This window comes from Temnothorax longispinosus, chromosome 11 (assembly GCF_030848805.1).
Source record: "Temnothorax longispinosus isolate EJ_2023e chromosome 11, Tlon_JGU_v1, whole genome shotgun sequence".
NCBI classification, from domain to species: domain Eukaryota; kingdom Metazoa; phylum Arthropoda; class Insecta; order Hymenoptera; family Formicidae; genus Temnothorax; species Temnothorax longispinosus.
This window is the reverse complement of record NC_092368.1, coordinates 13802800-13825378: the sequence shown is the minus strand read 5'-3', so window position 1 is coordinate 13825378 and position 22579 is coordinate 13802800. Positions and strand designations below refer to the sequence as shown.

Sequence of the window (22579 nt, the reverse complement as noted above, 5' to 3'; positions counted from 1 at the left end):
TCTCCCTCGACCGTCAGCTTGAGGTGGTAAAAAAACGCACCCCCGCCTCCCCACTCTCACTCTTAATTCTCTCCTTCCCGAGCGAGCGCTGATTTTTCGCGTTTTCCCTTTTTGGCCGATTAAACAGAAAAAAATTATTATCGAAAAAGATGACGAGAATTCTATGATCCGGATGTGAGCTCTCGGATTCGTTGCATATATCTCTCGGATTCGTTGCATATATATGTATATATTCGTGTCTTCGTTCGACGATGGACTCGATGAGGGCGACGATGTTTTTCCTTCTTCTCCTCCTCCTTCTCCTCCTCCTCCTCTTTCTTCTCTTACCAATCTTCTTTATTCTCCGGATGTTTTCTGCTGTTGAATTTTTGACTTTTTTTTTCATAGTTTTTTTACTAATTATTTACGCGAACCTCGGAAGAAGCCCTACAGTTCACCATCGGGCTGCAGGTCGAAGCCGGGAAAACGGCGAGGGAAGGGGGGATCATCAAATTCGGGTTTAAACACAGGTCGGTGTGGCTGAAAAAAGAGAAATACAAAGCATAAACTCTCACGTGAGTCACTAAATAAATGTGAGGAGATATTCGCGCGAGGATTTTAATATATAGGTGCAATTTTTTTTCCGGATTCGGAAAACACAATTCAATGAAAAAAGAAGGGGAAAGGGCGAGTGACACGTTCTCTGTGTTTCTGCTCGTTTCTAATCGTGATCCAACATTTCTTGTTTTTTTGACCCCTTGCACTCGAAATACGCAAGTGGGATCGCGATAACGCACCAAGGGTCGTGACACCTCTATTTCGCCGCGTGATAAACACGGAATATGCATTTTTTTTTTTTAGAGAGGGGAGATTTATCTCAGACACTCGTAATTGGTGAGTGTTAGTTACAATTTTTTTTTTTATAAATATATACTGTATTAAAAATATTATTTTCCGCTCGTTTGAAGCATAGGCTATAATACGGGATAGGACTACTATACGAGCAATTAATCGATGTTGTAACAATTTTAACTTGTGTGTATCTAGATTTATTAATTAAATATATACTGTATTGTTTGCTTGCATTAATTTATAAAATATTTAATTTTAAACAAATATGGGAAAGAGTTTAAAAGAAACACATGCTTAAAAAAAATAAAAAAATAACTTTTGCACGCAAGTTTTATTCGTAATTTCAATAATGTTTTAATAAAAGAATAACATCTTAATGACAATACTTTTTTTAAATATTAACTTGTGTTATGTATGAAAGAATTATAGGACAAATTTCCCGTAAGTCGGTGCTACGCATTGTCGTGGCGCTTTCGATAGTCACGGAGCGGAAGCGTGGCGTGATTCGGCCCTGTTCGCGTGTTTCGGCTCTGCTCCGGTATTCGGAACGAGTTACACGTGAAACGAAACACCCCGTTTCTTAGACTCTCCGTAAATATGCCGATATTCCGCGGACTCTGTACGCGAACTTATTGTACCATTCAGCAATTATATTACAACTTGTATAAAATTTGATAAGAAAAAAATATAATCCTGATATAATCTAAACTATTATAAATTTTAATTATTTAGAAATTATTTAAAAAAATAGAAATATATATTAACAAGTAATATTTTATATATATATATATATATATTTGTTGATATTAATCATGACATAAATAATTTATTAAATATTTTAAAAAATCTTAAAATATAATCTAAAATATTTTATTTATTAGACAATGTATTAAACATGCAATACACTATATACAGTATATTGCATGTTTAATATATTGTCTAATAAAAATAAAATATTTTAGACTTTATTTTATATTTTAAGATTTTTTAAATATTTAATAAATTATTTGTGACATGAGTAATGTCAACAAAATGTAAAATATTACTTGTTAATGTATATTTCTATTTCTAAAGATTTCTTTCTTATAAAACTTTTATACAAGTCCATATCTAAAAAAGAGATGTAATTATATTTAAAAAAGCATTGTCATTTGGACGTTATTCTTTTATTAAAAATTTATTGAAATTACGAATAAAACTTACGTGCAAAAGTTATTTTTTTTATTTTTATGTTATAAGGTACTTTTTCATGCTGACGCTCGACGCTCGATTTGGGCGTCAAAATTGATCACGTGATAGGTCACGTGATAGTCTTGAATTCCAGCGTCAAATGGCAAAAAGCTCAACTGTGTTCAGCTTTGACGCTTGACGCTCGTTTCAGTCAATTGCAAATCGTTGACTGTAAATAAACGCTCGCATAATGTATATTTCATCATATTTCGCCTTCTACCGATGAAGTTGGTCACGCGAGCAATTTTGACGCCCAAATCAAGCGTCAGCATGAAAAAGCACCTTTAAGCATGTGTTTCTTTTAATCTCTTCTCCATATTTGTTCAAAATCAAATATAAAATAAATTGGTGCCAGCAAGCAATATAGTATATATCTATAAATATTTTTTGAATGTGTATATATTATAAAGTGATCTAAAAACGATACTACGCAAATAAATATTTATTTCATCAGTAACAATTATTAATAAAATATTATAGATAAAATCCTCGCTTCCTTAATTTCGGTTTTTCTTTTTTTTCCGCATTGTTATTTTTTCGTGGCACTTATATATCTGTTTCCTAAAACAAACAAAATATTTATTACAATTAAACGTGATTACAAGTAATCACTAGAATGATTACGCAATAATCCCGCGGCTTTGCCACATCTTGTATGATACTCCCGATATTAATCACACACAACGCGTACTTTATTGTATTGCGACAGCGGAAAAATAAATGTAAAAGAAATTATGGCACGTTCGATATCAGCGATATTTCAAATAAAAGTTCAACGAAATGTAAGTACATATATTGGGGATTCCAGCGATTTATTACTATTAAATTTGTATCTTTTCGTTCCATGTAGTGTTATATATTTTTCTTCATTCCTGTTTATCACGCAAAATAATATACATAAGTTGGGAAACGCCGAGAGGCCCGGAGTCAATATTGACTCCGGGCCTGAGCGCCTGAGTTCGACGAGCGCCGGGGCCAATTAGAGCAATCTTAGCGTTAATCCCCGCCAGAAAACCGTTTCCGAAAAAACTCATGACACAGTCGTCCGGACACCTCAAAAATGTACACAGCGACAATTACAAGCGGTTCGAACGAAGTTAAGTCCGCGAGTTCAACGGTTCGATTGTGCGCTGGGCCGTTGAACGTTCTCTCGCGCCGTGCGCGCAATTCTACGCGAACGTCTTCTCGCGCCGTACGTGCACTTCCAATCGAAATGAGACAATCGGTGCATTTCGCAACCAAAACGTTTAAAGAAACGTTTAGAGAGACCTTCTTTTCGCTCTCCGTTAGAAGGACAACGGCCAGGCCAGTGGTGCCTCCGCCCCAAGTGTCTTGGTCTTTCGAAACTTAATTCCGGACAATCAATAACTGAATAAAGCTTGTTAAATTAAAAACGTTGTACAGTTCATTTCTGTGGTGTATTCGAATCGGCAATCTTTGTCCGTCGCCTTTGTTCGTCAGTCGTTCTCGCGTCAACAGTATCGGTCACCGGGTTTAACGTACCATGTGACCTCCGTACGAAAAACAAAGCGGAGCCGCACGTGATATCTCGCGTCTTCTCTGGATGGATCCAGCCCATGTGCGAATTTCAAAAAGGCTCAGTGCTGGCTTGGTACTGGTGCCAGAATTACCAGTACTGGCTGACGATTCTGGGCCAGTACAAGCTAAGATCGGGATCATTACTGGGGCAATGTCGGAATGATAACACGGGTCCCAGTCTTGGCGCCAACTTTGGCCCGACACAAAGTACTAGTACGGGGACAACACTGATTGCCAGTATTGGGCTAACTCTTGGCGCCAAACTTTGGCCCGACACAGAGTACTAGTACGGGGACAACACTGATTGCCATATCACTCGCGGCGTGTTGCTTCGAGCCGCGGTCGTTACCTCCGGCGCCGCTCGAGCAAAAAGCTTTCTAAATCCCCTCGCGGCGTGTTGCTTTCGCGCGGTTGTTACCTCCGGTCCCGAGCGAAAATTTTCTAAGTCGACCCAATACATCCCCAGTACTGAGCCGACTTTCGACCGTAAATCAATATCATTTCTGGCCTTATACACGGTCAGTACTGAGACGAGACTCGCCTCGGAACAGAATATGGTTGCATGGGAGTACTGGTCACAGAGACTGGCACAATACTGATCTAGCGGTTTATCCGTACTGGGGCAGTACCACTCATCAAGTCTTGGCAGCTAATATTGTGCTACTTCTGGGCCATGCGGACAACTCTGGCATCAGAAGTCCGACATTCGCACATGGGGAGCGGTTCGTTCGGCGTCTATTCAGGGCGCGCCCGAACAATATATCTGTGTAAGATGACGTGAAAGGTTTTTCGGATGCTAAGAGCGACGCGGTGTCACTATAATAGATTGATTTGCGCGATAGATCTTACAATAAGCCGAACAAGCAGGCTTTCGCGAAATACACGCGTTCGAACGGATTATTATATTAATTTCCGAGCGCCGAATCTATACTTCACGATAGCTATTGCAATGAATGTGAAATGTAAAGTTAATGCACGTTATATACTTACTAATTAAATAAGTCGTGCCGCTCGTTCCGGAGCCGATCTGTCTCCGTCTTCGTATTCGTCGCGTTCTGGAAAAGGAGAATGTAATTAATATGGCGAAGGCGCTTCGTCTCTTGCGCGCGGTCAACTTCTCACGCCGATAGGTGCCGCGGCGTCGCTGTGCATCCCACTCTCAACTTCGCGCGATCGCGAATTTTCCAAACTTTGAAAATGTTATAAACTCGCCTATTATTACGATTGTTATTTTGCATGTTTTCTAGCAAATAGCGTATATTAATATTTTTCGCAAGTGTCCGCGATATTTGCGAAAACGCGTCGTCTCGCGCCGCGTGCTGCCCGACGACGCGACGTTAAAATCGCGGCCGCGCGTCAACACCGTCAACCCTGGTCAACCGTGCCCTTTGGATTGATTCGCCACCCTTTCGCTGGACAGGCAGAGTGAGAGAGACAGAGACCGACGACGCTGGGCAACGTCGCGTCGGCTCGGGCTGTCGGCCAGCGGGTGTCCGACTCCAAAACGTAAAAGCGCGCAAATCCGAGCGCGAGGCCGTCGACGAGTTCAGGTAAAACGAAACGCCGCGGGTGTGAACGATCCTCGACGAGAGAGAAAGAGATCCCTCGTCAGGAACGATGATCGAGAAAATTATGTCTTTAAGGATTTGAATCTTCCAAAAATAATTATGCGTACGTTTACTTTTATTAAGTTTAATATTTTTGTAAAAGATATGCAGGACGTCATCTTAGATCCACAAATTTCTTTTGGTCTACGGAATCTTAATCTTGAACCAAGTTTAAGTATATTAGTCAAAGAATACGCAGATGAAAGGAAATACATGGAACCTAGAACGCTTTGTATATCTGGTAATATTTTTAGAAATTTGAATAATATTCTTATTTTATAGAAGCAGTTCGATTACATACGCAGTATAGCCACATTACGGATGCCGAATTTGCAGATTCCATCTCCAAATGGCTTGCGCAAGCACCTCTGAGGACTCAAAGACAATTGTAAGTATATACATGTATATTATTTGCTGTATAACTTGTTCACTTAACTGAAGCATGTTAAATATTTTCAAGAATATTATTTGTAAAAACAAGTAATTATATAGAGTTCTACAAATCTGTGAGGGATCCAACATTGCGGATCAGATTTTAAATCCATTTTTTTAACGCAAATGTCGACGTCAAGGGTATTTTTTTAAATAAGACCATATCAATTTCTCTATATCAATTGATTCTTGTCATTTTGCATATAAAAGCATTAAGATACATCAATAGAAAAGTAAATACTTTATTACACATTTTACACTTTATTCTGATATACACATATTTTGACATAGTACAATGTTAAATATATGTAAAATATTTTTTAGACGAAATTACGAATATGCTTTTCCTTTGATTGAACATGTATTATAACGCTATAACGTAACTTCTTTTCTTTTTTTCAAATTTCAGAAAAAACGGACAACAACCGGAGGAGAAGTGATCCAATTGTGACAATATCTGCATAGAAAGTATGCATACCTGCGTAAAGTGCAAATGCGTAAAGTATAAAATACATATTAATATGTATACATAATTTAGTTCGATTATCAAGTTTTTATATTATACTGTAAACGCAATTTTTAATAAAATATTAGATTTAATTTTGATTGTAAGTAAATGGTACACTGTATTCGTTACGTTTATGACTTGCCGGCTTTTGTTTGTAATATCTTTCTTGGTTTTCATATACTCTTTCAAAATCTAAGTTATTTCGATTTATGTACCATTTACATTTAATACTCAGGATGCCAATTTTGTTTCAGCGTTTGCTTTGAGAAAGTTAATGTTATTTTCACATATTAATATGATGTGCGGATCTTCAGGGATATGTAAAGATATTATAAATATTAATATATATGCATACCTGTGTAGAGTATAAAATATATATACGCGTACACTGAGAAAAAAAATATTTTTATTTAAGTAAATATGCTATTATAAAGGGGATAAAGGCTATTTTTGGGATCACAAAATATTACTTGATTAAAAAAAATTATTTATTAGATGTCTTCTAACAGCGTATTTATTTAAATATAAATATTTTTTTCTCTTAGTGTATATATTAAATATGCATATACATATATATGTACGTAATATATACATGTACATAATACATATATACATATTAAAATATGCATACCTGCAGTTTTATACATCTCTGTAACGTAAAAAATAGTTTATTCGCGTTAAATAATAATTATATATGTCTGCGTAAAATATAAAATATACGTAAATATTTGTGTATGTATTACATACCTTTAGTCGATTAAGAAATATACATCTTTATAATAAATAAAGTGCAAAATATACCATAATGTACAAAATATAAACACAAAAAATAAGAATTAATAAAATAAAATATATCTATTAATTAAATTCGTTTTTGTTTATTTCACAAAATGTTTTAAATTATATTTAATAATAATACGAAACATTTTTATTAATTATTGCAGATACATTGCGCTGTAATATGGCTACGACATTACAGTGCAATATTACTAAAGGCGGACATTTTATCGTTGATACAACATTGCATCAATGTTGCTACTACATTGCGCAATCTCATTGCAATATTTGCAATATGGCAATGAGATGTGTTTGCAATATTTTTGCAATCTTTCAGTGCTGTATGGGGAACACGTACCGTGGAATACGTATTTTCAAGAAATATCAATACCCGAGCTCTAAATCTATACTACGCGATAGATACTGCGGTGAATATAACGCACGCACGGAAAACCCAACTCACTATCAAACTTGGTGCTAGAAATTGAGGTAGCTATAATATATGATTCGAGCACTATGTATATGTCGATCAGCACTATTTATTTGTATACTATGCGTTCAACTTTACAGTGCTTACTGGGTTGCGTTATTTCGGAAGCACACGAATAGGTTTTTGTTACGTCTGCACCAGATTTTGTGGTGCACGATGCTAGAGTTCTCGATTACCTTCGATGTGCGTTTGTTTACCATGCATGCGCACGTTTAGAATATGTGTATACGTGACATACATATGATGCTCTGACATCATCTAAATCTAATGGATTCCTTTGTGCGAAGTAAACTTTGTGACTTGGGATTTTCATATTTAGAGGAGCTTTTCAAGTGTAAGTATAACATAGTCATAAAATTTATATATTACAACGTAACTGTAGTACACATAACTTACAACATAACCATAAAATGCACGTGCGGTTGAAAATGTGCAATTATTTGATTCTAATTATTAGCAAATGTATTTTTGAAATGAAATGTAGATACGGCAAAACTTAAATAAGGCAATCGTAGTTTAAGCAGTGTAAAGTTAGTACATCGTTTATTCACATTATTCATATATGTCCCGTTCTCTCGTATTATTCATACCCGGCATACGACAGGTAGTAACGCTACTACGCTAGTGAGCTTGCACCAGAAAAAGTGGTGCACATTTCCATGATGTAAAAAGATAAGGTGTAACATTCCCGTGGATGCGCACTCGTCCAAAGTTATGGACCAATCAGGAGTTGGTCGCAAATGCTAAAAAGCAATATGGCTGCTAACAGCTGTTGTTGTTAGCTGTCATTCTCGGGCAATAAAGCGGGAAAAGTTATAAACACTAAACAATTATTAAAATAGTAAAGTGAAGAGAAGTGAAGTGAAGTGAAGTATTGTGAAGTGTAATGTAGTGTCCCAGGTAGAACAGAAAGTCACAATGAAGTCAAAATGACATCAAAATGATAAAATGACCAAAAATCGTCATTTTGATATCATCATTTTGACTTTATTGTGATTTGCTGTTCTACCTGGGGTTCTATTGTGTAGTATTGTGTGCAGTGTTGTGTGTAGCGATCCATAGGAGCGGTCTCTCCTCAACACCTGTATCTCGCGGCTGGGTGGATCGAGTAGCTTGGTCCGCGGGAGGCGGAACTGAGGGAGTCCACTTGCTTGACTACATTTGCTTGATAAACTTATTATTGCTATACTGTTGTGAGTACTGTATGCGTCGCAATATTTTTTTTTATACTTGTGTCTGGCAATAAACTGTGGTTGTATATTGAAATCTGTCCGATTGTGATTGATTTATGATTAAGAAAGTCTACCTTTAATCTACCTATAATATACTCTAGCTTTTTGATTATACCATACAAGACGGAAATCTAACCGAGAGACCTTCGAAATCCCCATCAATTGGAATAAAGAAATTATTCATAATATATCAAACTCCTGTCATATTTTTAATAGCCTATATGTAAAGAGTTGATTGTAAATATGTGAAACAAAATAACCAGAAACAACATTTTAATAAGGTGCAGTCATTAAAATAAATAAACCCAAATTAATACTACTTTCTTTTTTCATTCGGTTTAGCAGAATTTAATATTCTTGTGATAAAATAGTACAAATAACAGGAGTCCAGGAATAAAAAAGATTACTTCATATAACATCTACAATATCATAAAATTACAAAGTTCTGTTTATTACAATCCCTGGGTTCTGTAAAACGCATATGCGCATATTTTCTATACTCTATAGTAAACATTACGTATGCCTAATATTACAGTAAAATATATGTACAACGTTTAAAACAATGTCATATAGTTAGCAGTTTTAATACATGTTTATGGTATATTTAAAAATACAATTAATAAATTTAATCTTTTCATTATTTATATATTTATATACATTTTCATGTATATATGACTGTGGAAATCAAATATATTTCACTGGAACAGTTTTGTTTTATCACTAATAAGAACAACAAAATTGATATTATGTATGTATAAAACAATAATCTTACAAATTTCATTATTCGCCGCGCTTTTGCATTGTATTTTAACAGATTTTAATTTTATAGTTTACATTTTTAGTATATATAATTTATCTTACATTCAAATTTCGCGGCTGCATTTGCGACCAATTTCTTATGGCTGTCCGATCATGCGGCCACCATTATGCGCAATGTTACACCTATCTTTTACATCATGCACATTTCCAGAAATGAAGATGCGCTTGAGGTATCGAAAAGTATAATGCGTGCGCATAAGACGACAGTGATCACCACGCTATCTTACGGTGCATAACCATCAACATTTACCCAGTCATCTATGCACCATCTTTCATTGTGAATTGGGTTTTCCGTGCGCAAGGTTAATAATATGGGTTGTGCGTACCAATTAAATGAGCCGCGACGTCACTTGTTCGGGAGCCGATCCGTTCCGTGTCAGCCGCCTTCTGGAAATGGAAGTATGGAAGGAGAACGCCATACGTCATCAATATGGTGGAGGCTTCGTTTCCGCGCGGGCAACTTCGCGCGCCAAAAGCGTCAAAAGCGCCCGCGCCCGCGCCGCGGCGACCGCGGCGTCACTACACGTCGACATGTCCCGTTTTTACTTTCGCGTTTACCGCGTTTACGCTTGCCTCATATAGCAGTCATTTTTTTGCTTTATGATCCTGATATCAGGTATAAATATACAAGTTGATATTGTACATTTGTAAGTTGCGATATCTGCAATATTTGCAATATCGTATAATGTAATTGCTTTGTTGCATATTTACGCGAAACATCTTCGGCCGAATTAGTCTTGCGAAATATGCGTTCGACGATCAAATATACGAAGATGCATCTTCGGTCCGGTATCATGATGTGACACTACGCGAGTCAAATGGATGGTTAATAAAAGCGTTGATTATTAATTGAAAATACGCAATTTAATTTTATATTGCACGCACAGTATACAATAATTGAGTTTATTAATATCGCAAATTGTATATTATGTAAAATTACTAATTACATTTTCAACAAATAACAATATATCAAGCTTTTCTTTTTCTCTCCAACGTGAAATGTAATGTGTTCACTTTTTAATTATCACCTTGTTTCAAGGTATGTATGTACACATAATCGACTCCTTACTCCCCGAAGTCCCTTTATCAATTCATCAATTGTCCTTCGGCGCTCCGCGATTATCCATCGAGTTATCGACGAGCCTGCTTTTTGCTCGACGTTTTTGACGGCGTCTTCTCGATGTCGCTTCCGAGCACGTGTATTTTTCGAAACGTATAACACCACAGATTTATTAATCTGTGATAACCTGATAACACGTGTTGATGATTGATGAAAATTTTCTAACATAACGCATAACGCCCGTGCGTTGGAGATTTAAAACGAATATTAAATACGTGCTCGTCTATAATTAATAATTAATCATTTCAATTTTATTACGAATTTTCTCACGGATGGACATCGTTGCACATTAACTTGATATCTTATAAGGTAGTGATTATACTGTAAAATCGACTAAAGTCGACTTTGCAGAGAACGGATCCACACGGCACATTAGTAGAATACTTACATAACTACCTCTCTTTCGAGCGTTTTTCGCGAACGGTTACGATCGCTCGACTGGAAGTTGTCCAAACCGGCCGACGAGAAAGGCAGAACGCGAGGGATAACTTGGAACATTTCTCTCTTTTTTTTCCTTCGGCGCACACAAACACAGTGCCGCAAACGTAAAACTAGCGATAAATTTTTTCGACCTGACTACGGTTATTAGCCAATCCCGATAGCAAGCTGCATCGGATCGTCAGCTAGCGTCAGTCGTATATTACGAAATTAAAACGCTGTCGGTAAACCTGATTACAGCGAGGTTTGCATTTCGTCTAATTTTCGTTTTGAATCAGTGTGTGCGACAGTATGGCAATTGGTTTCAATGAAATAAAGAGCACGCTTTGGGAAACCCACTTTTGCGCGTTTTCACCTCTTCTGCCTACGGTCTTTGACGCGACCGCTTTTTTTAACTATTTTAAATATATGCGGAAGATGACGAATGCGCCTACAGAAAGTAATGAATCCATTGTGAGATGCGTTTATATAGAAAATAAATTCATGAGATGCGAATAAAACGTCGAGCAGCTATTAACATATTTTAAAAAAATTCATTACTTGTAGATGTAGGGCATATTTAATGCGTACGAGCATCTTTAGCAGTACAATTGAAAGATAAAAAGAAAAATTTTCAGTTGAACTTCAGTCGTTAAGAATTCTGATTTTTCTGCGAGTTGTATCAAGAAATTATTTTGCGCGAAAGCGCTACTTTTTTCATGCTGCCCCTGGGAGAAGTTACATCCAGATCGTTGCATAAAAATCAAATATTCCGGCTCGCGATTTGAACTTGTACTACAACCGATATATCCAGCGTCGCAATAATCATAGCCGTAGCGTTTAACGGCCCACGAAAGCACGAGGCGACCAACGAGAACCGACTTTATTTTACGGTATCACGAAACTTCCAAAGTGGTGACCCAGAAACGCTTGTCGCTTTCACCCTAGATTCTTCAGCTCCAAAAAAAAGAAAGAAACGAGAGGGGGAGGGAAGGGAGGGAGGGGGCAAGAAAGAGGAAGTAGTCCGGTGTCTATCACAAGGCATATAAATGGCTGAGTAACTCCGCCTGTTGCGCATCGGGTTGGTGAGTCAGAAATTTTTTTTATACTGGGGTAACGAATCTATGATTATAATTAAATATAGAGCAAATGTACGTATCTCGATGCATGTCAAATTATGACAATAAATTATAGTATAAATTTATTACATCTCGTAGATTTGTTGCCTATTCTATATGTAATTATATTTTATATACATTTTATATATACACAAACGTCACATTTTTGTGAAAAAAAATTAAAATATCTTCTTAATTATTTTTTAATTTATCTTCTTATTGTTTTCTTTATGTATACGAACAAAAATTATACAAGAGAAAGACACATTTTTTATTTTATATATAATAAAATACTTTTTCTCTCGGGGGGAATCGAGGATACATGAATGTAATAAGCAAACGAGCAGCATTTCCATGTATATCGTTATGTATTTACAATTTGACAACAAAATGTTAAATGTAACAGGTAGCCTCGCCCTCGGCCGGAAAGTATAATCGAGGTATCGTTCTAGGAGAGCGCGAGGCCAGAGAGAGCTAAAGGTCTCACATAAATATAATAATATCCGTCATATAATAATTTATTACAATGTGTAATATGTGTATAATATATATAATATATGTTATTTAAATTTCTTAAACATCTGCTTAACTGTCCGACATATTTTTTTTTCTTTTTCCTGTCTTCTTTCTCTCCCCAACGTCTTCGTCTCCCGCTCACGTTTAATTACTATTACCAGCTTTGTTCCTTAATCTTTAATATATTCGGATTGTCCCGTACTTGATGATGATATCGTACAACGCCCACAATATTTACTTTTTATGCTTGCGAGTGCTGATAAAAATTCACGTTCGGCGATACGGCGTATTTTTTCTTTGTGTGTGTGTATTTTTTTTTCAAAATTCCAATCACGAACGCATATCTGAATTGTTTCGCCATTATTTCTGTCAGACATCACGGCTCCAGGATATTTTTACATTCTTCCTTCATCCACGTTTTTTTTTATGAGCAGGTTGTTTTTGCAGCCAATTTTGGGATCTTTCCGCTCTACGAACTCGAGTTTAGTTCAAATTACAAAAGTATAAGATCCTTCTAGGACGGTAAGATCCTTTTTGATTATGAGGACCCAAGGATTCAAGGATTTCAGGAGCTAACTAAGCCACTTCGTGGCCGCGATCGTCTCGTTTTGCTCAGAAAGCAAGCAAAATGCAACCTTCGACATCGTGTTTAGGTGCATATGTATAAAACTTTGACTTTCCTCTATCGATTATCGATGTAATGGTTCCTTTGCAAAGAAGATTTTGTTAACATTAAAATTTTATTTATCTTTTAATCTTCAAAATTAAAACCTTTAAAATTATCGAATTGTTAATCTTAAAAACTTCAGTGAATTTATTTAATGTAAAAAGGAAACTTTTATTTTATTAGTAAATTTAACTTTTAAAGTTTTTATTGCATTTTGCATTAATGTACGTATACTTCGTATAATATTTTTAAATAAATATATAAATTTATCTTGTAAATCTCATGAAATATGAAAGGAATTGCAGTTTGGGTGGGTGTGTGAGCCTTCCATATTGATTTCTGTAGTCTTGTGGCAGTGTGTTACGCATAATAGTTTTACGTTAGTCTTTATTTTACACCTATATATATGTATATATTTATACAAAAAGAAAAGGATAATCACATACCATGTATCCGATGGAAGTTGAACTGTGAAGAATCTATACCACATGATTAAATACATCGGATCGTTTCGTGGTGTTTTTTTTTTTATTTAGAGAAGAGTAACGGTTCCGAAGGAAAATCGACTTACGTCGTGAACGACATGTCTGAATGTAAAACACGTTATTCAACAAGGTTTATCGCTCTGTAAAAATTTCAAGACTTCAAAGGAAGTATAAAAGATATGAAAGTATGAAGAATAACGCTTTGCAGTTCTCGTATTTAGTACAAAGAGACAATATGTCAGGGAGGAAATGAAGAAAATTAGAAACATTCCGTGACAACGATTTAAAATTGTCCGCGGTCTCGTTATACATATATATAAAACACATATGCGTGTAGATACGCGTACACGGAGAGGGTACAAAGATCATGCTATGTGCGTATCATGTATCGTAATTTATATGTGCAATACGTAATACGTTCGCAACGGAGCCGCCTGCATGGCAGTCGCATTAATCTGGAGCAACGATAACGAGCGATGTCGCATGCATCAACGATTCTCTTTCACAGTTAGTCCCAATTCACGTAGTATGGTTAAAAAACAGAATTTTACAAATAAATATAAGATTTGAAAGAAATTTGTATATAATTGAACACGCAAGATGTTCTGTAATAGAAGAATTAAAATTTTAAAGATTCGAAGACCGAAAGTTTCAAGAATTCAAACAATCCATTCGCATCGATGAACATACTCACTCGTTATGCTCTTGAAATATTTGTCCTACGTTCGTTTTTCCCTAAATTACAACAACATGACGTCACGCGTGGATATCAACACACCAACCGGGAAACAAAGTAATGAAAACGATACGCGCGATGCAAATACACCTCTCTTAGAAAGTAGCAAACTTTGGCGTTCTTACGGTATATATAAATTCACGTTATGTACAAGGAACATCTAACATTGTAGTGGCTAGAGTATTTTTTTTTTTTACATCTTCATCGCCGTCAATTTCATATTGAGCCGTCCACCACGTTTCTCAGGTCTTCTTTAAACGACTAGAGATTCTTCATTATCGACTAATTAGCGGAATGCATCGCTTTGATTCCTTCGCGCAAAATTTGATTGAAATTCCGATTGATCCAGGATGATCGCTTGATTCGCCATCTTTCTCTCTTATGTGTTTCCGTAGACATTTACCAACGTCTATCGAATATTAAAGAGTTTTGAGCAAGGCGCTGTTCATTTGTACTGCTTTTTTCGTTTATTAAGATTAAATTAATAATTATTAAGACTGTAAAGATCAATTACCTTTTTCAAAGAAATTTTGAGTCACCGGATAGCCAAATCTGTCCAGAAAAGATTTTGAAAATGTCTGCTGCAAATTTTATTTTCGATAGAACGACAGCAGAAATGTAACAGACTCTGCTAACAGAATATAACAGATTGATTGCAGAAACTGAGCAAAATAACGTATTCCATTTAAATGTTGACAAAATAACAGATTCTGCTTGGTTTCTGCTGACAATTTGCTGTCAGATTATAATCGGCTTTGCTGGCGAAACACGAGTTTAATGCGGGCGCAGATGATACCGAATCCGTTGCGACATCTGAGCAAATCTGCTGCCAATCTATTGCCATACGGGCAGTTTGCTTACAGAGTGTAGAAATACATTCTAAGCTTCCTATCTTTAATTTAAGTAAAATTGAAGCAGACTTAAAGAACTCAGTGATTGTAGAATAAATTTGACATATCTGTAATTTGTATTTTCTCTCAGCTCAAGCAATTTCTACTCTTCAAAATTCGTAACAGAGCGCATTTCGATGGGTTCTCTCTCTCTCTCTCTCTCTCTCTCTCTCTCTCTCTCTCTCTCTTTTATATTCGGTAGACCCGGCAATCTCGGTGCTCGACCATCTCTCAGCTGTGAGGAACTCTCTCTCCAGCACCCCCCTCCGTTCGTCCGGAGCTCACGTTCCCTGGGACGTCCTGCGTCGACCCGTCGAAATGTTCAGCGGCCACTTAAAGGCCACTTGCAACAGGTCTGCGCGACGAACTTGCCTAGAGCAAGGTCGACGCCGTGAGGACATCTGGGACGACTGGCTTCGGAGGGGGGTCCAAGCATCACACTCGCATCTCGCTCATCGTTGCCTGCGACACGCGACTGGAGACCGTCGCGCTCTGCAGAAGAGGCTGGTTCTCCGGCGGACTCTTCGCCCTGGGCGGCGGCGGAGCCCGTGGAACAGTTAAATGGATGGATCCGTTTGGAGGACCCTGAAAAAAATATATAACGGTCAGTTCGTAGAATTTATTTTGTAAAAAAAATTTTTTTTTTAAATATTAAAAGAAAAAAATTAAATTGTTGATTTATATCAATTACGAAATATTCGTAACCATATTATTATTTATTTCCAGATAAAAAATTTCGTTATGCTTTTAGAGCGCAACATGATTTGTAATCTTATTAAAAAAGTTTATAAAGTCAGATATAATATATGCAGGGCAATAGCGGCGCCCTGCTGTTTTATGATATCACAATTTCGATTATACGTTATTACGTCTTACTTAGATACTAAGTCTTTGAACTCGGAAAGTTTGACAGACTTTATAATGTACTTTATTAGAGAAAAAAAAATACTACTGCATGTGTGCCGAAGAATTTATTAATCTTATATCATGTACGTGATCATTTACACTATTATTATGTTTTTCATATGTTTTTCGTGCGCTGTAATATTATAAATTTCAATAAAATGTAAATAATAAGAAAATGATGTAAAATAAATAAGTTACCTACTTTTCAAAAATTTAATTGCACCGTTCAACGCACAGAAGAACATTAGAATAATAATTATTACATCAATTTAATTTATATATAATTCTTTTTTAATTAACCGAAAAAAGAATAAAGCTTGAAGCTGCTTACTTGAGTTTGCGTGTTTATGTCTTGAATGACTGAGGCTCGAGGAAGAGTGGCGTGTTGCTGCTGATGCTGTTTTTGGTAATGATGTTGATGAGGCAGTGTATGAGTTCCTTGGCCTTGGAAAGGAACGCTGGAATCGTTAGGAGGACCTTTCATTACATTTCTGTAATAATAGAAATAAATAAAAAAAATATATATGATAATATTATTGCAATTTAACAAAAATTACAAAAGTTTTTATGTAATATTTTCTTAATAAAACAGATATTTATTATATAATCTTCTTCTTTTTTTAAATTTTACTGATCAATGATAACGATATAATCGATAGATCAAGTAGCAAATAAGTAATAAGGAATCAGAATGACATTTCGATACCTTCTTAACATTTCATTCTCGACGTCGACAATCACTTGGCCGCCACCGGCGTAATGCGAGTGCGGAGGCGGTGGCTGTTTCAGTTCGGTGAAACCGCGAGGACCGCATTGTTGATTCAACATCTGTTGCTGCTGAAGGCTCTTCACCTCGAGCCGCGTTTTATCCCTTTGATAATAGACGCCGGCGAATATCAGGACATTTAGGATCAGCAGGCTGCAGCCGATCGCGATTGTCACGCTCAATGCTGTTGAGTACGCCGCGTAACTGCGATACAGAACAATTTCTTAATCAATACTTTAATGCTGAAAAAATGTATTTTAACTTCTCGTAAAGAAGTTAAAGTTTGAAAGGCTTTATAGTGTTTTAAATAATTTTCTTCTATAAACAATATAATTTACCGCAGTAATAGAAGTTAGAATTCTATCGAAATACAGTTTGTAATAAGTATTTTTATTTTTCGTAACTATTATGTATAAGAGTTTCTCCAGCGTTTGAAGCAGAGCTGCCCGGCTACCACATATAGAGAATACCCATATGCAATTTTCATGGTTCTGAAATATTCCAGCGAAACCCGTGGCAACGTAATAACGTTTCGTCTCATGCCATTTTCTCATGGGCAAAGTTTTACTGGACGAATATATATATATAGCGTTGGGGACTGCCGATAGATTTCGAAACAAGTTAAAGAGCGGGAGTGCGCTTCAGCTTAGCGCTGTTAACGGCACTCAGTTTTGCTGAATTTTTTAAGCGCGTTGCAGTGGAATAAAGAACGAGAATTTTGTCAAACAGCAGCGGTATATATTCTGGATTTGCAATCACTGTATCGTTTTGTTACCTATATTATACTGTTGTGTGTACTCTGTTTCCTTTTTTTTTGGCCAACTCAAAAGTGTATTCTAGACAGAGAAGCTTTCATGTCACCGCTGTTTACGAAAGTACACCAGAGACTACGAAAAAGATTTGATTTTCGTTACAGTTGTTATTTATTTCGCTTACTGCACAGATCTGTCTCGCATGCTCTGCAAACGCGCGCCATTCCAACTGAAAAATTGAAGCTCATCGTATTCGCTTATATAATAGGTGACGTTTGTCGCATTGATTCCAGATCGATGAAGAGAGATTTACAGCCGAAAGTACTGTAAATTCGGAGAAATAACTTTTATATTGTAAATAATAAAAAATTACCCGGCGGCGTCCAAGCTGGCTAAGGTGTCGGTACTGGCATTATGGACGTTTTGAAGATTGGTGCCCGGGATAAGGCTGACGCATGTCGTGATGCTATAATCCGTCGTGGTTGGCGGATCCGTGCTAAGGTTCTTCCTCTTGAACTCTTCGCTGATCCTGCTGAGAGGATCTGGTCTCACGAAGCCATCGTATAGACTGGGGTCGCTATGGCCGCGGAACAAGTTGTGCCTGGAATCGACATCCTCCATTCCGGCGCGATGAAGTTCTGGGACGAGGCGCAGCCAGACCGACAGCTGATGCGCTCTATAATGATTCTTCATTTTCGGCTTCAGTCCTGTAACAGCAAAAACATCCGCGTACAACGCGCGTTAGAAAAAAATTGAAATTTTAATCCGTTTCTTCTGAAAGAGCGCCCTCTTATTAAAAACACAGATAGAAATGTTATGTAATAATTTCATATATTGTCAAAATTTAATTAAAATGTATTAAAAATGTAAAGATTAAAAGCCGAATAAGTAATAATTAATAGATGTTTTTATAATTGTTAGAAAATGTGTTTTAATATAAACGCAACTTTTAAATAAAAGTTTTTTTATAAAAGTATAAATACATGATGTAAAAAGTCCTATTACAATATTCATTATTGTAAGCATGTGTATTTCGCGGAATACACAGTATATATAAAGAACCGTAATGCCAATGAGAAACGGCATATTAGCGGTAAGTTGCATATCGCATTCCAAGTAATCCTGCGCAGTCTCCAGTTTTGCACGATAATCTATTTCCGATGGCTTGGCTGCAGCTGCAGCGCTCCCAGGTTCACGGTTGATCTTGTTACAATGCGACGGGGCATGCAACTAGCTCGATGTTGCCAAATTCTATTTTATAGCTGCAGATCGAAAAGAAGTTCTTTCTTCAAGAATTCAACAAGACAGCTTTATTGACCGCCCTCGAACTACTGATTTCTAGTTAAAAAAAGTACTGTAGTACATACTAGATCTCTAATTAAGAAAATTAAACAATATCTCTAAGACAGAAATAATAGCAATAGATTTACAGCAAGAGACAATGTAAGAAATTGTGCTAGTTAAAATTTATATAGTTTTGAAAATGATATTGTTATGTGACTAGATCTCTAATTATTTCGTTATTCCGCTCTTCGTTATTCCGATTTTTTAACTTGTCCATAAGTTTTTAGGGTTTGATTTTAGCAAGGTTTCGCTCTTGCGTTTGCAAACAGCCAAAGAAATATCCCCTTGGCTTACTGCAGGTCTCATATACAGTTTATTTGCTTACGCGTCTATTTCGCTGATTCTAGCCAGCGCACTTGTTTTGCCATCGCTTCCACCGTAAGAGACGCAAAACTCTTTGGAGCGCGCCGAATCGCGCGCGCGGGAGAGAGTCCTCAAAGGAACCCCTTTGATTTACGCTTCGCGGCAGCAGCTCGTTTAATATTCGCGGATGTTTTGAAAAGGATACGATCTCACTACGTGCGCCATATCATGCGACATGTTCGATTACACTTTACAGAACAGAAATATAACGGGGTGGGCATTCCATCGATATATGAACGGAAAAAACATAGAATTTGCTCGATCACTTTCCTGCATCGTTTACCTCCACATATTGGATATAACGGCTGACTTAGGTGGAGAGAATTACAGCTATAGTTTTAGATATCTGATGTTTAGTGATAGTATGTGCGGTGGGTTTGCACCGAATTGCAATCCTGAGACAGAAATCCTGCATACAGATTTCATCCCCCGGAAATCCGATTAGCATTATAGTTAGTTTGCTTGTAAGAGAATAAGATACAAGATACAACATCACATACGGGATCTACGGGGAATGTAGTTATTACTCGCTCGCGAGATAACGTAAGGCGACTTAACAGATTTTTCGAAACGCTTTAGATTTTGCAAGCGAGCCGGTTTGATTTTTGTCGAGACCGTAGTGCTCGAAGAAGAGACTACCTTTGATAGCAAATAACCTTGCAGCAAGCGGTTTATTAACGAACTAAAATTTACAAAACATGCTTTATGTTGTTTGCGTTCACATTGTTGTAATAGAAATTTGCTCGGAAGCTAAAGAAAGGATTACTTTAGTTAACTTTCCGTATAATGCATGTGAAGAACTGTAACGACTTCAAGATACATAAAATATTTGAATACAAAACCGAAATTTTCATCATAAAACAATGCATAACAAAACTCTGTATTTTATTAATAAGATTATAAATATTTTAAATAATTTTTTTCAATCTTTTTGAAAAGACTTAAAGACTTTTTTTTAGGCTTAATTAATTAGCCTCAATTTGTATTCAGAATTTATTAATTTCCTTGATTAACACAAGCAATAAGAGAAGTAAAAGTGTATTAATATTTTTAGAGAATAATTTACACTTTATATTCTAATCTGTTTATGTAATTGTATTCGACATAACATTATCCAAAGCATTTTGTTACATAAATCTACTGAATATATAACGATGGAAAACTGATTTATGTTAAAGTTCAATAAGCGGAAAAAGCAGAAAGAGATTATTGCGAAGGAAAAAAACGCGAAGTGTTTAATCAAAAAGGACGCGCAGGAATTCCATAACGAAGAATCGCACAAATCATTGATGTCAAACTAATTGCTCTCCAGTAATTCGTGTACCTTCATCTCTTCCTTCCGAAATTGGCAAACACAGATCCGTGATTTCAGCGAGAGAAATATCACACTGATTATACATGCACATTATGATTTAATGTTCAGGAATAATGGCTATCGCTCACATCCATCCAGATAATCGTTTGAGCAGTGTTTGATTATAGGTACACGTCATACATATTAAAATATTGGTCTTCTCTCTATTTTTCTCTGTCAAAGCTCTTGCGATTAAAAATTACATTGTCGCACAAAATTATATTTATTGAACAATAAGAATATGTAAATAAGTTGTTAAAAAATATATTTTACATAGCATGAATAGAATTAATTATTCTCTTAAAAAGAGTAAAAAATAGTAGATATTTAAAAAATATATTTTTGTTAAAAGTAATTCCTTCTCTATTTTAAAATTATATTACGTTAAAATTAAGTAACTTAATTTTCTTTCCTTCTTTATTAGAATTTAATAAAAATTTTTATTACTTCTACTTGTTAAAATTTTTATTAAAACTTAACAATTACATGCCAAGAAGACATTGATATTTAAAAAATTACATTGTTAAAAAATTACAGTACTATTTTTTTGTTTTTATATACATTTCGTAATGTAAATAATTGTTAGCAATATTATATAATAAAAGCAAAGACGGATAATCTTGTGCTTTTTTCTGAAAAATGCAAACAATGCTTAAAGTTTTCTGTGGGTCTCTCCGATAAACTTTCGTAAATTTTTTCTCATGACGGCATCTGTCGATATTGGCAAAGTATTTTTCAATAAAGGCTTTTTATCACGCAAATATGTCATATTATATTTAGCTCAATCACGAACGTTGATTTACGCACAGACTTGTCCGAATATTCATCAATTCGTATATTATATCACTATATCAGAACCACTATTCTATTATTAATAATTTTTTGATAAATATACCGATTTTTTTCAACTTTTATATTTTCTTCTATTTTTATTAACGCTTTTATTGCTTAAATTATAATAAGATTGTCAAGTCTGACTGAGATTGATAATTTGTATGTATTTCTTCCTAACTTAGAAATCTATAACCTAAGCGTCTTAAAGTTTTTTAATATCTTGTTATATTTTATCTCATTATTGATTTAAAGTTTCAACTCTTTAAAAGTTCAATTATTTTCTTCTCTTCAAGTGTTATTCTTCTAAATTCTTCAATGGTTATCACACACTCTTCTCTAAATCTTTAAAATTAACAATTACTTAACTTCTAGGCTCTCGGAAGTTCAAAATTCAGGATCTTTTCTTCTTTAAAATGTAGCAATGCAGCATGTTCCAGGATTCAGCCCGGTAAAGCTCAGAAAATTGTTGAAAGCATATTCGTAAAAATAACGTATATCGCGATGCGCGTCACGTTTCCAGGAGCTATCCTGGCCAGGATATCTGTCCTCCAGTGACCCGGATTCGGAGGGTGATCGAGGTAATACAGTAGGTGGCTTCAAGAATCGATGCAACCGACGTCACTGCGAGTTTATTTCAATTTTCAATCTAATAAGAAATTCCTTCGCAACTATTTTTCAACCTAGCTGCCTCGTCTCCGGGCGAGTACCCCCTACGCGCGAGGGTAGATTTGTCTCTCGATCTTTTTCACAGACCTCCTACGTCTCTCCGCTATCTCTCACACGGTACCCAAGCGCGTCACCCCTTTCCGCTATATTTCCCTCATGGAGCTTCCCTATCGCTCACCT

At 36.0% G+C, this 22579-nt stretch overlaps 1 protein-coding gene and 1 long non-coding RNA gene across 4 annotated transcripts in view; both read right to left on the bottom strand.

Annotated features, from left to right (window-relative positions):
• Positions 1-207: 207 nt before the first annotated feature.
• Positions 208-10410, bottom strand: LOC139822444 (uncharacterized). Its single transcript, XR_011734521.1, has 3 exons — positions 9792-10410; positions 4591-4655; positions 208-519 (listed from the first exon to the last, which is right to left on the bottom strand). It is a non-coding gene; the product is annotated as an uncharacterized lncRNA (long non-coding RNA).
• A 2059-nt stretch (positions 10411-12469) lies between these two features.
• Positions 12470-22579, bottom strand: part of Nlg-4 (neuroligin 4) — a 232164-nt gene continuing 222054 nt past the window's right edge. For 2 of the 3 annotated variants that reach the window (XM_071794143.1, XM_071794145.1), the window contains exons 11-14: positions 18212-18545; positions 17027-17290; positions 16652-16811; positions 12470-15999 (exon numbers count right to left, since the gene is read on the bottom strand). In XM_071794143.1, coding sequence (XP_071650244.1) covers positions 15850-15999; positions 16652-16811; positions 17027-17290; positions 18212-18545 — 908 coding nt within the window. In that variant the 3' untranslated portion in view covers positions 12470-15849. The remainder of the gene's footprint in view (positions 16000-16651; positions 16812-17026; positions 17291-18211; positions 18546-22579) is intronic. The other variant, XM_071794146.1, reaches the window with a different exon arrangement.